This window comes from Platalea leucorodia (assembly GCF_965183815.1).
Source record: "Platalea leucorodia genome assembly, chromosome: 16".
Classification (NCBI taxonomy): Eukaryota; Metazoa; Chordata; class Aves; order Pelecaniformes; family Threskiornithidae; genus Platalea; species Platalea leucorodia.
This window is the reverse complement of record NC_138838.1, coordinates 8118863-8136125: the sequence shown is the minus strand read 5'-3', so window position 1 is coordinate 8136125 and position 17263 is coordinate 8118863. Positions and strand designations below refer to the sequence as shown.

At 51.6% G+C, this 17263-nt stretch overlaps 1 protein-coding gene across 1 annotated transcript in view; it reads right to left on the bottom strand.

Moving 5' to 3' along the window:
• NXN (nucleoredoxin) overlaps window positions 1–17263 on the bottom strand; it is a gene marked incomplete at its 5' end in the record, with an annotated part of 55279 nt that overhangs the window by 13645 nt on the left and 24371 nt on the right. Inside the window, 4 exons of the mRNA XM_082328710.1 lie at window positions 2–108; window positions 663–763; window positions 1149–1282; window positions 2578–2695. Coding sequence (XP_082184836.1) covers window positions 2–108; window positions 663–763; window positions 1149–1282; window positions 2578–2695 — 460 coding nt within the window. The remainder of the gene's footprint in view (window position 1; window positions 109–662; window positions 764–1148; window positions 1283–2577; window positions 2696–17263) is intronic.

Sequence of the window (17263 nt, the reverse complement as noted above, 5' to 3'; positions counted from 1 at the left end):
CCTTGTATGCCATAGAGTCGATTCAGGCGCGACCGTCTGGCCTCGTCGGCGTACGGCACAGCTACCCAGGGCATCTCGCTGAAATACTGCTTGAAGGAGTCCTCTGACCTGTGCAAGGAGAACAGGGCATGGGATTCAGAGTATAGCCTCTCCGCCTGCCAGGCTCTTTCCTCTTCTCATTAAAACCCTGGCCTGCAAAGCCCTTTATTCCTTCTACCAAAGCCCACCAGTAAGGGCTGCTGGTAGACACAACCCAGGGAGAGCTAGACCAAATTTAAAGCCTCCAGTCCCTCAAGAAGGGGTCCGCGGTGCATTTTTTCCTGCTAAAATATTTGAGACTCTCTGGGGCATCTGAATGTCAACCCACGGTGACAGCAGCAGCTCGAGCATCCTTCAGACCTCAGACCCCACGAGCCACAAAGCGAAATACAGAGCTGCTCCATGGACAAAGCCTGCTCTTAGCCCAGCGCTGCCCTTGCTAACCCCCCTTTGCACTTTGCCGCTGGGCAGAGGGCAAAGGACTCAGGCAGCCTTTCTGATACCAGAGCTAACCTGCTTTACCCCAAATCAAATTTCCTCCTCAAATCAAACCAGCAGTGCTCATAGCTTCCCAGCCTGGGGGCAGCCAGCTCTGCCTGCACAGGGTGTTAGCGCTTCCTTACCGGTCTGCACTAACGAAGAGTATCTCAAACTTCTGGCCCGCCTCCTTGATTTTCCGGTAGGACTCCACCAGGACCCTTGTGAGGCTTCGGCACGGCGGGCACTGCAAAACACAACACATGCATAAGGACATCGTCTCCTCCACAGGGCCAGACCCACACCCAGCAGGTCGAGATGACCTCGTGACAAGACAGATGTGACCTCATCTTTGCTGGAGTGCTGGGCAGCAGCCCTGGACGTGGCTAGGGCTTATGGCCCATAAGTTGCCAACAAAACCTCTTCCGATTTTAAAATCTGACCACTCTTCCCCTTCTGAAGGGCCAGCTGAGGATGACAGGCCACTGCAATGCTGTGGCTTCTTCCAGAATGACTGAAGCATCTTAACTGCTTCAACACCAACCAGCCAGAGGTCTTTGCCTCCTACAGAGCTCTGCAGCGGGATCACCCCGAGCTCACTCTAATTGCTCTGCGAAGCACCTACTACTCACCCAGTGTGCGGAGAAATAGACCCCAACATGCGAGCCCTCCAGGGCGTTGCTGTCTAGTGTCTGGCCGTTGTTCCTTAGCAGAGGCCCAGCAACAACTTCACTGAAGGGTTTTGGCCCCCAGGGGAACTCCAGACCTGGAGAGGGGTCGGGATGAGGGTGGAAAGAAGACACGAAACAGCAAGATGCATATGCAGCGTTTACAGTTTCAAAAAGTTCCACCAAAAAAAACCCATTCCACCGTCTGCAAAGATACGGGGGAGCCAGGGAAGCCAAGCTCTGTACCAGAGCCAGGGCCACCTCTTTCTTACAGGTAGGCTGCACCCTTGCTGAAGTCGCAGCACCTTCAGCTTAACAAAGCCTGCTTGGGTTTTCTGTCTGATGAGGCATCTTTTACTTATCAACAGCATTTGTTTTAACAACAGAGGGCAAGGTGGTACATGCTCAGGAATGCAGACTATTTGCCTTATACTGATACTAACCATATATTTTTATATATACATATTATTTATTTATAAAACCTTATTTTTCTATATGCAAAAGAGGGGTTTTATATATATAAAAAACCCCTATATATAAACTAAACTTAGACTAACCCTCTGCACCCCAAAGCAAGCATGTGTGCGTACACACAAACACATGCTCTGAATCATCTGCTGCCAGCTCCCGGAGCAATCAATCTATGTAGTCAGCCAGCGAGGAGGAAACATCACAGATGGCTCAGGCCACAACGTGTACTTGCTGCACAGTTCCTGCCACCTGAATTGAAGGCTCAGTTACCGCACTCAGTATCTAGAGCATGAAGAAACGACCGGTGGGTAATATCTGTGCATGGACAGCCTAGCAGCTGAATGATGGGTGTGCGGAGTCTATGAGTAAGGGCACATCTTTTGCTCATTTTGGTTTTTGCAAATTGGAAGAAGATGGATTTAACATCAACCCCCGGTACCGTAAACCTCAGAAACGGAGAACAGTAGCATTTTTCTGTTGCACTTGTAAATAAGGGGGAATTCATTTATCCTAACGGAGTGTGATGTCAGTGATAAAGTCCCACTCAGCATTTTGGAAGGATTCTGCTCCCAAGGTACGGCAAGTTTGGGCCCTCAGTCTGTCTGTCCATGTGCCTCCATTAAGGAAAAATACAAACTTAATGTTTCAGTTAGTCTAACTTTTTCCTCATTAGCACTTCAGACAAAAATCCTGGAGGGGAAATCTTTGTTCTTTTCAACAAGCAAAACCGAAACACAAAATCTGGCAGGAATGATGCAGAAAATTTTATGCTGAAACTAATACAGTGCCTTGATTAGTTAACTGTGACAATAGTTGTTTGTTTCCTTCCCCCCCTACCACCCCAAGGCAACTAAAAATGAGCTGAAATGAAAAGGCAGCCATGTGCCCATGTTTCTATGGCACATAGGACTCCAGGTCTTACCTTCTGGGTCATCTCGGATTACCAGGAGGCCGTTTCTGCAAACCACCTTCCCGGTGGAGGCATCGATAAATATCAGGGAAGGAATGTTGGAGACTCTGTACTTGTTCCACAGCTTCAGCTGTAAAAGAGACCGGGAGGGGAGAGGATGAAAGTAAACTTGGCCGCATGAAGAGGAAGATTTTGGGGCGTTAGCATCTTTCAGACCAGAGGTCAGAGCTAAGCACAGAAACAGAGTCGGTGCTTCAGCAACGCATATGAAGGCGTGTGAGGGCATCTCTCCAGAGCTGCTGGGCCAACCTGGACCTCCAGCGCCCGCAGAGACACAATCTGTCAACACCATCCCCTCGGTACTGCGGGTGAGACCAGCGTTTGTCTCATGCCTGTTGCAGGCTTGCCTGATGAGCACAGGTAAAGCTTCTCCTCCTGCTGCATTTGCCTTTTTGCAAGTAAAATGGGGATAATATTTACCATAGTTTGAGGTCTTTGTTTAGCAGACATGGTAAGCACAAATACTTCTAATGCCACTGCTCTGAAGCAATTTGTAATGCTTCCCTGGCTGCTTCCTCTCCTCCCATTTCAATGTTCATTAAACAAACCAGCAACCCCTGCCAAGACACAGCCACGCTGAAAACAAGGCCAATGCACAGAAACACAGTTCTTCTGCTACTGGGGCTTCCCGGGTTTGTTCCCAGGAGCTGATTAACGGGTTTGACATCAGCCTGGGGGCCGTGTAGCCCAGCTCATCCATCCCACGCTGCCAGCCTCGCAGCAGTCCCCGCTGGCTACGGATAGAAACCATGCAGGCTGTGATGGCCACATTTTGGGTGTCTCAGTCTATCAATCCCGGTCTATCAATCCCGGTCAATCAATCCCGTTGCTGTCTACTGGTCATTATGCTTTGGAGTGAGCTCGGCTCTGCACAACACTGGTGACTGAGTGCTCTGGGTGTCACCCAGTCCTGGGTTGACATTTCTCAGCATATGCTTCTGGCACAGGATAATCTGGAGCTTAACCCACGTACAGAAGCTCGCCAGGACGGGGAGGAAGGAGACAACGACAGCTGCTGGCATGGCCCAGCCTGCAGGTGTGGGCTGGCTGCGGCCAGAGGAGCCGGTCTCCCCGCCACGCACAGAGGAGCTGCTGCCATCGCCACATTTACTTACATTTCTCCAAACGTTTCAACCTAAACAGCACAGCGGTGAATTATCAAACTCTTAAACAAAAGCCAAACCATAGCCGAGAGCCAGAGGGGAAGGAAATGAATCACCGCCTTTCCCTAAGCTCTGCTCTGCAAAGCCCCTCAGGCTCCAGGCGTTTACAGCTCACTCAGGTTTAGAGAATAAAACCCAGCAACGGGAGACAGGCAGGAGGGGACCGAGAATCCCACCCAGCACCAGCGCGGGTTCACGCATGAGCGCCGGAGAAACCCTCACACAACACGCTGCTGCTTCCATCAGTATCTCACGTGGAAACCGGACCCAGATGCTTTCCCAGAGAAAGAGGCCACAACTCTGTGGATCGCCATCCCTGATTTCTGAATAGAGGCAATCCCGTTTCCCGAGATGGGAATGATCTGGGGACCCGGCAAACGAGGGCAGGAAAGGGATGCAACGTTCAGGCAGAGCAAACTGGATCCCTCGGGTTGCTCACCAGAGATCTAGCTGAGGGAGAAAGTCACATCCACATTCAGGTTCTAATGGCACTGTATTAAATATTTCTTCCAATACCTTTTTACAAACGATACACCTGAATGAGTGACGTAGGCCAGCCTGCTTGCAATGGGGTTTTAGCAAAACCCTCTTGGGTCTGAAGGAAAGTGTTAACACCGATCTAGGAAGACTTTATCAACCTCCATCTACTAGGACCCAGAGAAAGGCAACACTTGGTGTCCTGCCCACCAGCCTTCCAATAGACATATTTCTTGGGACAAGAAGACTCATTCATAATGCTGATTCACAAAGCAAATGGCCTCAGGCATGAAAAAGAAAAAAGAAATCGTACTAAATGCAAACCAGCCCCCTCACAATGAGAGTGTTCAAACCACAGAAGGTAAAATCCACTTCTGTGAAGTTTAAAGGGTGGGTGAAAGCTCTTTGTAAGGATCACAGGCACTTAAGAGGGTGTTGCAAACAATGAGGAAATTACAACTAGCAATTGGATCGTTCTCTTTAAATAGTTGCTTACATTACACTTCATTCTGCCAAGCCCTTTGTATATGGGCAGCACTCCCCTTGGGGCACTACGGCGGTGGTTTTGCTGGGCTGGGTCTGCACTTCAGAGCCAAAAGGCTGCGTGGACTGGCCGCGCTCAGAGGGACGGGGCTGGGACACCCCAGATAAGGGATAAGACCAAACCAAACCTGCTCTCGCTGGAAGCACTGGAGTGAGCGGTGCATGGCTGGCTCCAGGCAGTCTACGGGGTCCAGCAGACCTGGCAGCTCTCGCCAACAACTAGCCCTGGGTCTTCTCAGGTTGTGTATGCCATCAGGCCCCACTGGGCCCAAACTGCCTTTGCAGAGACTCATCTTGGCTGCCCAGACATCTGTGGTATGGGTAATCTGCAATCCAGATACTCCGTCCCCATGAAGTGGAGGGTTGCCTCTTCTAGCTCATCATTGAGGGTCCACAGGAGAATGCCTCAAGCAAGCTTGAAGCTAGGTGTGTGTCAAAAGGGTCAAAAAGCATCAAAAAAGGTCAACGTGACATCTGCTGCTGCTGGGGGAGTGTCCATCACCGGGCTCTGAGACTTGAACCCAACGAACACCGTCAAACTCAGTCACACCTTGGGCGACTGAGAAAAAGCAATCAAAACTACCAGATTTTACCTTGCATTTTTGCAAAAGCTTCAAGCATCACGCAGCTCCCAGACACCACCACCCAGCCATCCCAGGTCACGCCAAACGTTCAGAGCTTCATACACGCTGAGCAGCGCTTACTACGTGCAACATGTGTGCTGCCTAGGCTATCACTGAAACCCATCGTATGACACGGATGACCAACGTTACAACTGCACATAAGAAGACTAGAACTGGGTTGCCATTTTAAGCCTGGTTATAAAAGGCTTGAATTGCAAATTAGCGGTCTCAACACACTAACTGTATTAATTTCACTGTCTGTATCAGAAAGTACAAAAATGTCCTGTTTAAAGTGGGAGCAGTTTGGTTTGATGATTCTCCTGTGCGCTAGGAAAGCTGATGGGGAATGAGAAACGCATGCACTGCAGGACGAGCGCCAGGGTCTAGCACCATTCCCACCGCCCTGGCCCCCTTCAGCCAGGCTCGGCTTTCCAAAGCCTGTCAGAGACTTCTGAAGGAAGCCTGATGGCTCCTTTTACTGCAGGTCTGACCTGAAAGAGCACAAGCTTGATAGGAAATAGGCCTGGCTCATTTTAGCTGGGCTTTTTGGATAAGATAGCTCACTATGGGATTCCCACACTGTACCGCTATTTTGCAGCTGAACTGCAGCTTCCAGCAAAGACATCCGATCTCCACCTAAAGCCTCTGAACACCAGGATGACCTAACCTGCCTTGTGGCAAACTATTGCACCATATAGTTTTTCTCAGGGTAAAATGTCAAGGGTTTGCACACGCGCAGGCTCTGAAACGGAGACGAGCTCCTCCTCAGTCCTGCTCGGCGTACGCCCGCTGGTTGTGGTCCACGCAGGAAGGGGAGCCCAGGAGAAAAAAGGCATCCCTTGTTCAAGTACCTGCCCAACTGTGCACCTCGCAGAGGATCCTGTGTCAGGCTGGGCGTGGGATGTGGAAAGCAAATTACGACTTGCTCTGAAACCACAGGATGATGGGATGATAGCTCAGGCAGCAGGGCAGAGTGCTGCCTCAGCAACTTTTAAAAGCTGTTTTTCCTGCCGCGAAGAGGATGACATAGAAATAACATACTCCACACTCTGAGGATTTGATCATCCATTTAAAGAGGGGATCTCTGCTCTGCTTCCCAACAGCTGTTGCAAATCTGTGGGATCGAGCCAAAGCTAACACAGATGTGGAAATAATCTACGGACTATTCAGCCTGAAAGCAGCTGATCCTCTCGGAGCACCCTTTGCTCCTGGTTCAGGCTGCACACCTGATGAATTCAATACTCACCCCAGGACACCCACTGGAGAAGAAGCGAGGAAATACACCCCCTCCAAGATGCTGTATGGGCTGATCAGCTTCACAGAAACCTCTCTGGCTCCTGTGCAGGTGGTTAAGTACAGCAGACCAGTGGAAAAAACAGAGTCACCAGATTCCTCTGGTAATCTTATCCCTATGCAAAGCATCACCACGCTGTCCTGGAGGACCTGGAAACCGCAGCCCTGGGCTCCCTCTGCGACTGCATCCACGACCAGACAACGATCGCTTATTATTTGAGGTCCGAGGCAATCCCAAGACGTCAGGCAGCATCGGTCGCAAAGCTGGTCTCCACACTGGTGGCTGGCTCGGTTATTTCCCCCACTCTGGTTACTGGGAAATGCCTGGCTGAGAGGCACGTCGGAGAGAAGTTTGCAGGCAGCTGCAGTAATTTTTCCAGATAAAGGTGTCAGACGAGAGGTCTCCCTAGCAGCGCGTGGCTGTTTCTGCGCAGGGCTGGCATCCGGCCGGGGTGGATGAAATCCTCTCCTGCTCTGTGGGGGACTGGTGGGGAAGGGATCCCCTACTTCCAACAGCTGCCGGGCACTATTTTTGGTTGTGTTGATTGATTTATCAGCCCCTGGTCGCATTCACTTACTAACATAAATCCTGAGCTGCAGCAGTTAACGCTGGCAACGATAAACTGCTTGCAGTGAAATGAGCCCTGGCTGGTGGGAAAGTGGTCCTCCCGCCCTCTTTGGGGGCTGGCGTTTCTCCGCTGTTGCGTGAACCTGAACCATAAAAGCTCTTACGCCTCCATCCATATACATCCATCGTCACGCATCCATAGGATACGGAGCTGCCTCCACCCGGGAGATGCGGAGGTTTCAGAGGCACCTGCCCATGCCAGCAGCAGGGCAGACACTGCCTCTGCTCATCTTGCAACCCATGCTTCCACCCTGACCAGCGACAGCCAAAGCTGGTTTAAAAACTCAAGAGCAGATTCCTTAGCAATAATGAACATGTTCCCAACGTGGACAGCTGCTGCTTTCTGCTAAATGAAGTGCAAAGCTACTTTTCTTCTAAAAATCCACCCTTGGAGGCAACACCCCTGGGGTCTGGGCAATTCCTCTGGTGAGGCGTTGGAAAGACCCCACTTTCCAGCAGCCCCATGAGTGCCCATGCGAAAGCGCAGTGGGGTTTCCATTTCCATTACAGACACGAGCTTGGCTCTTGCCGGTCTCTCATTCCAGAGCCATAGGCTGAAACATGAAGTCTGTCTGAGGAACTCACAAGCAGCGCTCAGGTGGAAAAGCGCCCTTGGTCCAGGGCCGCAGGGACCGGCAGAGCCCATTTCCCAGCTCTGCCTCCAGCTCCGCTACGCAGACAGGCTCCAGGCTGGTGAGACAGCCACAGCCGTCCCCACCGCTCTGGTCCGGCGCTACATGGGACCTCTCTGTCTTCGCTCACTCGCAATGTTAAAATGCGGCTTTTACATCGTGCCTTAAAGGGTTTACAAGCACCAAGGGCCACCCAGGCTCTGCAGACAGCAGGCACGGGGCTGCAGAACAGGCTTCTCCCTCGCCCTGTCCATTTAAATCCCGGTCACGCCTGTCCCTGCGATTCAAGCTCAGCTCGAGCGAAGGCTCCTCTTCCAGCCCTCCCTCACCACTCCTTTCCCTTCGTGCGTAAGGGAGCCCCCTTAAACGAAAGGGGATGCAGTGCAGGAACACCACGCAGCCGAACAGCGGGGGAGGCGTCGAGGACAGATGGTGCACACCAAGGTCTGACCTTGCGACACAGAGGAGACCGAGCGAGGCTTGGGATAAATTAATGTCTATTGTGCTGCTGTTTCTCTCTGAAAGCAAATCAAAATCTAATTACAAAATACAATGGTGAGAGAGACGTCTGCTCCGAGAACGTTAATGAGCTGAGGAGGGAGGATTTGGAATTGCAATAAACAAGACTGATGTGAACGGCTGAGACTGACAGCGCAGGGCACCGGGGCTGCTGGCACACACGGACCGGTGGGCAGCCAGGCTACTGTGTTATCATTCCCCTCTGCCCCCACGCTGCCTACAGTGGGAGAAAGCCCAGTTAAAACCAAGCTTAGGACCAGTTTCCCTAGCACTTGGCCTGGCAGCGCCTGCTGTGGATGCTCCCCCTACCAGTCACGTTCCACCAATATGACTCGGTGCAAGCAAAAAATAAACAAATCAAAAGTCCTGCTTGTCACCTCCATCCTCTCCTTGCTGTGGCTCCATGGTGGGAGACGGGCAGAGCACAGTCTGGCTTGCAGCTGCCTGCATTGCCCCGCAGCTGGCGGGGGGCAGGGGAGACCCTGGCAGGAGCCAGCTTGCAACCCCGGGCTTTTGTTCTTCCCAGCCACTAAACACAACAGCGAAAGCTTTGGAGCCGAAGCGGAAGGAAATCCTCTCCGCGGGGTTTTCTGGCAAGGTGGCCACCAGCGGAGGTCTGCTCTTTGTTCCCCCGAGGAGCTCCGCAGCCAAAGCCCGGGGGTGAGGGACCTGGGCCAGCCCAACTTCACGTCCCGGCGCCCTTGCTTCCTCCCGTTGTCTTCCTCTTGTCGCCCAGTGCCGGCACCGTTGTTCTTTGCAATTTCCCGGGCTAAGCCGTCCCACTGACTGCGAGCTGAGCATTTTATTTGAGGGCAAAGCAGCATATGGCCAGCGCGCGCGCGCCCGGCTCGGAGCACAAGCTGCCTCCTCTCCTCCTGACGCACATGCAGGCTGACAGGCTGGATCCTCCGCAGCCCACATCTGATAGGAAAACATTTAATTTGAGCAGAACTGAAGAGCGGTTAACATGATCTATGGAGAGCAAAGCCCCAGGGCCCAGAGCCGACACGGGAGGTGGCCTGGTAGTTTTATATGTGCAAGTTCCAAAGCCCTTTGGCTGGGGCTGCACGGCTAGAAGGCGCGTCCCCTGGGTGGTGGATAGGGGATCCCTCTCTGGAGGGTGCACTGGATAAAATTGAAGAAGGTGCCGCGAACCAACGCAGCCTAAGGGAAGGCCACCCTGACAGAAAAACCACTGGCCCTCCAAGTCATGGGGGTGGGGCAGGAGGCCAACTACCTCCTCCTGGGGAAAAGAAAAAAGAAAAAAAAAAAAAAAAAAAGTTGCAGAAACGACGAGCATCAACTCGGAGATCAAGAAAATCAGTAATGAAGTGAGGAGGAGGAGATGGAACTGGATTGGTCATGTCTTGAGGAAAAAACCAAGAGAAGACTGCGCTGTGGCCCTTGGGACTCCAGAGCACGCAGCCGCAGACCGATTGAAGTGGAAGAACGATGTTTGCGCCTTGTGTGCCTCCTGGCACAGAGAGAAGTCAGATTCAGATCAGAAGTTCCAAAGCGGTGCTAGGCTGGCAGCTTGATTTGATCCCAGGATCAGGGCGAAGTAGCATTTGTCTGAACATACAGATAACAATGCAGGCAGCAAATCATGCAGGGAGGATGCTACAGACAGGCTGGTCTATCAACGCTATGAGAATGTCTTTCATAAACCTCTTTTTTTCCAGGTGTTCCTCAAATTGTAATCAACAGCCCAAAGACAACGCAGGATTTAAGGATGCAGCATCGTAACCAGGACTAGGAAATACACCTTTGTGCATTTCCAAGAAATGTTCTTTTTTCTCCATGTGCATGCTTTGCTTTACCTCTTAAAAGGAGGCTTGCATGTGAGCATCTCAAGATATTTCATAGACAATTTTTCTCCCTGCAGTTCTGCTTTGGGCCAAGCACTCTCCCTTTACCCCAGGAGAATGGGGGCACAGGGCTTGCAGAAAGATGGGTGCAGAACCCAGGGGGTCTGCCTGCACCTTGAACCCGCCTTCTGCTACCTGTTTTCACTAGCATTTTTTTGCACTTTCCTGGTAGGTAGGTAAGACAGCAAGACAAACATATAAAAAGCAGTAAGGACAGAGGGAGTTGAAGTGTTTGTGGGAAAAATTTAAGACACATGTGGAAGTGTATCATACATGGCCCCTATAAATTACGCCCCCAAATGACTAGCACTGAGTAAGAAACAGCTATGTAAACATAAAGGTAATAAGAAAAAATAATAATTTCTCTCTCTCTATGGGGAAGGGATTATTTTTCCATCTGTTTATAGGAAAGGCAAGGGGTGGGGTGGCAGTCTGGGACGTTGAATCGAAGTTCAGGGTCTCTCTTGGTCCCCAGTCTCATCTGTCATTGGAAGTGGGACGGCTGCCAGAACCACCGTACATTACAGCCTGGGTTTCCTACCCACCGCCTTTGCTTCTGCTGCTACCGTTCACTCGAAGGCAGCCGGCATCGAGCGCTGGTAGTAATCTCGAGGTCAGACTCCTTGCAATCCCAGATCATTAAGAAACAAACACTTCTGAAAAGCCCCGAGTTTACACAGAGTTCCCACCACACACAAAAGCCTTTTAAATCTGCAGGGAAATCGGGATATTTTTTTTTTTTGTTTAATGCACACAATGAGGTATTAGTGTGGTTTCTGTTTTGTTTCCAGCGGTTAATCCGAAAGGGAATCTTACACAATCAGACCAACAAAATGCTGGGAAACAACAGAGTATTTGTTAGCACTGCAACGCACCCAGGGGAGCAAGGGCTTCAGGATGCCACAGTGACCTCCCCGGGACACGGCAGCACCGGGACATCCCCCAGACTGGCAACATGGGAGACCCTTGTAAAACTACCAAGACACCTGCAATACTCTCTTGTGGCCACTGCTGCTGCTGCACCCACTGGATGGGAAACCTGCTTGTTACGCAGCGTCTTTTGAAATGCAATAGCTCATCCATAGCATCACTGCTGACACTGCATTACAAAAACCCCTGGTCAACACAGCACTTGCATCACTGCAAACACTCAGACTATTTAAAAGCAACTACTTTCCTCCAGTTGCTCCAGTTGATCTCGGGAGAGGGTGCACTGGTTGATCTGGCCCTCACTACAACCACATCCATCTTGGCGTCTCAGAGCCGACGGCGTTGAATCTCAGTCTGGCAGCTCTCCTGGTTTGCAACCCAAGGAGGATTTTCATGCAAAGGTTACACAGCTGCAGAGCTAGAAAGGCCATAACCACAGCCCCGGCGCCTGCTCGCAGCCCACGCTGCCAGGGCAGCTCTGCGCTTTGCATGCAAGACAGGTAATGGGCTCCGCTTGCAGCTCAGAAGGGCGGCACAGCTCAAGGGATTCACTCCGTAATCACACACAGATCAAAATACACCAGGAACTAACCAGACCCAGGTGCTCTCAAGCTTCAAGCTGGAAAGAGCAATCCCTGCCAGCGACAGCTCAGAGTTATCCTGCTCCTCCTCGGCTCTTGGGGTGGAAGGGGGTCCCACAGCCCACACCGACCCAGCGCAGCTGGGAGATTTCTCCTCTGGAGCCATTTAAGTCCATCCTGCGCAAACATCCCACCACCGAAACTGCTCTGGGCTAAACCAGAGATGATGACGCGCTCTCAGGGCCTCCGCGTCCTCTTAACACACTTCACAAGCACAGCTGAGCCCCGGAACCGCGGTGGCCTGAGCCAGCGCTGGGTGCCCTGCGGGGAACATCATCAGACCGACTCGTGACACAGGCAGGATGGATGTAACAGGTCAGGCTGCCTGGAAAATGCTCTCCTGCCAAGCACTTCTGTTCCTCTGCTCCCCAGACCGACACTCACCCCCTCTGCAGAAAGGCTGCAGGCTAAGAACATAAACCTGCCTGACACTGAGCCACAGACGTCTAGGCAGGAGAAGGCTACTGCGAGTCCTGCATTTGCAGTAATCACCTGCATGCATTAAAAACCGGAGCAGAACAAAGCTGACCATGGTTCAGATGGGCTAAGATCTCAACTGCAGCACAAGCCAGCAAAGCTGGTGGCATTAGCTGCAAGGAGAAGGCAGAGGGACAGGGAAATCAGGAGGGCTGGGGGAAGCAGCAGAGATGTGGTTTGGGCCAGGCATAGACATGCTTGCAAAAGCCATTTCCAGCTGCTGGGATGGGGAGGGATAATCAGTGCCGGGCAAGCCCAGAGGGGGCCAGGCAGACGGGACCGAGGGGATGCAGGGTTTACGACGCACACACATGGTGGGCCAGGTGCAGGGCAAGCGAGGGAACCCGATCCGTCCCACGAAACCCAGCACCGAGACACAGGAGGCCCCCGGCTCCAAAGCCATCGACCGGGGAAGAACGAGACAGCAGGCTGGGGCTCCCTCTTCTTTAAGGCTTGGGCAGCATGTCTTGCAACTGCCAAACCAATTAAAAAGACGAACAGGGATGGCGATAAATCAATAGCAAGGTCAAAAGCTCCAGCTACATCCTGACTTGACTGACGGAAGTCACAAAATATATAGTTTCTCAAAGGGGTGAGAGCCCATGAGTCAGCACACGGATGAAATACGGCACCGGGAAGGCAGGACCGACCCCTGGTGCGAGCAAGCCTCGGGCATGGCGTCCCTCCCGCCACCCTGAGCACGGCACGAAGGCAGCCGCGGCGAAACGAGACACTGCTGCCAGGAACCGATGACAACGCGAATCCCACGGGGGCGTTCAAAATGTCAGATAAGACGCGGCGTATTAATTCCCTCCGCTGACAGCCAGCCCCAGCTGGAGGGGGAGGCTCAGAAATCGCAGGCTTTGGCGAGGTGAGGATGCCCAGCATCTGCTCTGCCACGGCGGCTTTGAGTCAATGGCGAACCAGGAGGTGACGCAGAGGGCTGGACGGCAGGAGTGCTACCTTGTCTTTTTGTTGGGAATAAGGGAGATTTTGTGCAAAAGGAAGAGCCAATCGTGTGTTCTTTTATAAAACGCTGAAGACTGCTGTGCACTGGCAGCAACCTTCCTCAGATGTGGCTGTATTTCGGCTGTTACTATATTCAGAGTTTGTAAAATGCTCTGGGATGATAAAAATCACTCCAGAAACAGCTACTAAAACTGTTTCCAGGAAACCGATCCATGGAGACAGAGAAAGTCTGGTGTTTTTACGAGAGCTTCAACTAGAGAAAGACCAAAGTTAAGGAGGAAGTTTTGCTTCCTTGTCTTTTCAGGAATAAGAAGGAGCTGCATCAGGGGTTTATTCAATTCTGCAACGTAAGAAATAACCATCAGTTGTTTCCTTAGAGGGGAGCCTGACTTGAGACGGGCAGAAGATACCCCTCAAATCATCTGGAGTTGAAGGCTTTCTGCCTTAGTCAAGCTCTGGATTCGTTTGTATGCATCCTTGTTTTATCCTGTTGCTTTCCGTCATTACTGACCATCCAGAAAAAGATCCCAGGCTAACAAAATACACGCTGCAGGAACAGAGATTTCATCCAGGAAAAGAGTACAAAGCGCCGAGGGAGCAGCGTCTGCCTTCCCATCCCCACTCCAGCCTCAATGCTAGGAAGCAACGTGTTTGGAGTTGGACGAGTCATGGGAAACGCAAGCAAATCATCCGCTTGCGTCCAAGACGCTTTTTCCAAGGATCTGCCGCAAAGTTTCAGGCTCGGTCCCCCCTTCCTCACCCCCGGGTCAGAACTGATTAAATGCAGCCACTGAGTCAAACTCCAACATACTCATCCCGTTTGGCAGCCCTGCGGTTCGGCTGCGAGCTCCAAGCTTTCCCCCCACCTCCTTCTTGTTCAATTATCTTGCTTCATCTTTATTCCGTTTCCAGGAACACTTAGCAACAGGCTCTTGCAATCAGCCACCGGCAGGCGAGGATCTGAGGAGGAGACTCCGCAGTTACGATGACCTTTTACTACACTCATGCAAATTTTAAAGAAAGTATGCGAACAATTTGCCTTTTAAGTATCCTCCGGTTACATTCTCCAGGAGTTAATTCTCCTTCTCTCCTTAGAGACATCAGAAACACCAGATTTTATGATTTTACACTAATGAGAACAAAACCTGCAGCTTAATTCCACTTTGCTTTGTGGAATCTTTTTTCTGTATCTCATGCAGCGTGCAGACCCCGAACGGGCAAAAATTAACCTGTGACATCTACCCTGGCCAAGACCGCAGGTCTGCTTGGACGCCACATGCTCACGCTGCCGAAAGCCAAGCGTGGGCTTCGGGGTCCATCCCAGCAGCCAGCCAAACTCTTCCTGAGAAGGACAAGATGCTGTTGCTTCTCTTGGCGAGCGGCTTTTACAGATCGCCATCAGAAACTCTCATTCCAGGACAGCCGAAGGGTATTCCAGGAGCCAAACGTAGCCGTACCATCCCAAGGAAAACACAGCAGTTGTGATCTTGGTAATTAAAGCTCATCAGCCAAGGCAGCAGATAAGAGAGCTGGTGCAGTGGTTAAGGACTCTCATTCCCATGGGACTTGCTGTGGCAGCACAGGGAGAGCTCCTGCCAAATCCAGGGACCTTGGCAAGCGACATCGGTCTCTCCCAGGGCCTCTCCACCTCCAAAACAACACATCAACCACCACAAGGCTCTCGGAGGCGGGCAGCATTCACACCCCTATAGATGGAAATGGGTAAACAAGCAGCCTGGTTTCGGCAAACCACAGCGGCAACCACACAGCAGCCACTTTCGCAGCCGCCTCGATGGGTGCCGGCAGCTGTCAAGCCGACCAGGCAGCAGCCTTGCATTTTCATCAGATTTAAATCAAATCCCCAAAGCTTTCCAGCACTCTCCCTGTCACTCAGTAATTTTCCCACATACACAAACAAGTTTGTAGATGCCCAGAAAGCGCACACCAGGACAGCCTGTGCAGCTTGCAGGGCACAGGGGCATTACTGCATTTAAGTCCTTTCTCCTTGAAATGAATGCTTTGTGTTTGGAATAAAAAAATCCTGTATTTCTTGTAGTGACTAGAAGCTGGAGGGAGGGAATGGGTGAACACCAAGGTACCAAGGCAGGCAGCTCACTTCCTTCTGCTTGCTGAGTGCTGTTCATCAACAGGGAAATAATTTGCAGTGCCCTACTTGGGGGGGGGGGGGAGAAGGCTCACAGATCCTTGATACTTCTTAAAAAGTATAATCTCCTTTTTTTTTTTTTCTTTAAAAAAATGAAAAGTCTGAATAAGCATGTCATTGATCTGACTGCTGGGAACAGCATCTGGAACATCAATCTCTGCCTGAGACTGCAGAAGCTGCAGGAGAGCTCAAAGCAGCCAAGGCTGCCCTTGAACCAGATGCCACTCGCTCTTACAGAAACGCCTGTGGATCTGTGTGAAAATGATTAAGCAAAATTGCTCCCTCTTTTTTCAACTTTAAAACTCAAATCTGTTTTCTCTTAGAGGGCAGATGCTCATTACATACCCCGCAGCACATCAAAGGGCAGGAAAGGCAGGAAGGCAGTCGCCCCGCCACGCACCGGAGGGCCAGTGCCCAGCGTCCTGACCAACCTGCCTGCACCCACCAGCTCCTCCCCACCCCGAAGCTTTTGGCTCGGGGTAAAGAACCGAGAGAGTAAAAAGGCCTCTTCAAGCTTTGGTCCCCTATTAGTGACACTATGAAGGAAGCCAACCAGGGGCTATTCCAGCAGCAGCAGCAAACAGCAGTGATGTGTTTCTGCAGGGAATTCTCTTGGTGCTTCAGAACTCAAGTCCAGCTATTGCAGCACCCCAGGGAGCCCCATTCGTCGGGTGCAAAGCTGAGCATTTCTCCGATGCTCCTTCGCCATCGGTGCCCGAGTGTGCAGAGCAGAACACAAGAGACCAGCAATCCCTGCCTGCACCCAGATCCAGCCAGCACCTTCTTCAGACGCTCATTAACAAAATGGCAACGTTAAGAGAGCATTGCGCAAGGACACGGGTGCCAGGAGCCTCTCACTCATCCATGAGAGGCTGACCCAAGAGGCAGGAGAGGGAGGACTTGCACGGAGGGGCTGCTCCAGGACAGGGACCGGAGCTGCTGTGGGGCAGAGCAGAGCCAGCCCCGCTCCCACTCCACTGAGCCCCAGCACAGCAGCTTCACATCTGCCGTGGAAAGCGAGTCCTAATTACGCCGTGTGTGGGTGCCAAACAGCAACACCTTCCACCCTATCTCAAACAGGGCGCTTTATTTTTCCACAAACAGGGCAAAATACTGGGGCTCCTACACAACCATTTCCCCTATCCGAGGGTCTCGCATTTTCAACCCCACAGGCACTTTTGGTGATGAACTGACCCCACTTTTACAAACAGAATTCACCAAATACCTAAAGCACGATGATGCTGCGGTACACCCCCACCATGAGCAGAGTGCCTTTGCTCCCACAGACACCAGCCCGAAAATCCCACTTCCCAGCAGCACACCCTTCCTGTGCCCTCCCAAAACGGGATGAATATTGTCCAAAGTTTCCTGGAAACTTCTTCCTGCAGATTTGAATCTGGGATACAGATGAGATATATTCCTGTTCTGTGAAAACTTGCACAAAGACTGGCAAACAAAGACCCTGAAATCCCAGAGGCTGAACCCAAACACCACACTGCCTCTTACCCAAAGCCTCCTTTGGCCTTTCTTTATTCTTAAACTCTATGGGATGAAGCTCAGATCTAAAACTCCTGGTTTTTAGGATCTCCTCCAGCTATGGCAAACACCCAGCAGTTCAGGCAGGCTTAGCAGGACATGACCTAAGGGGCACCAAACCCTGTGCATTTAATGCCACACCTGATGCAAACCCCTGTCCTCAGAGGTGAAAGGC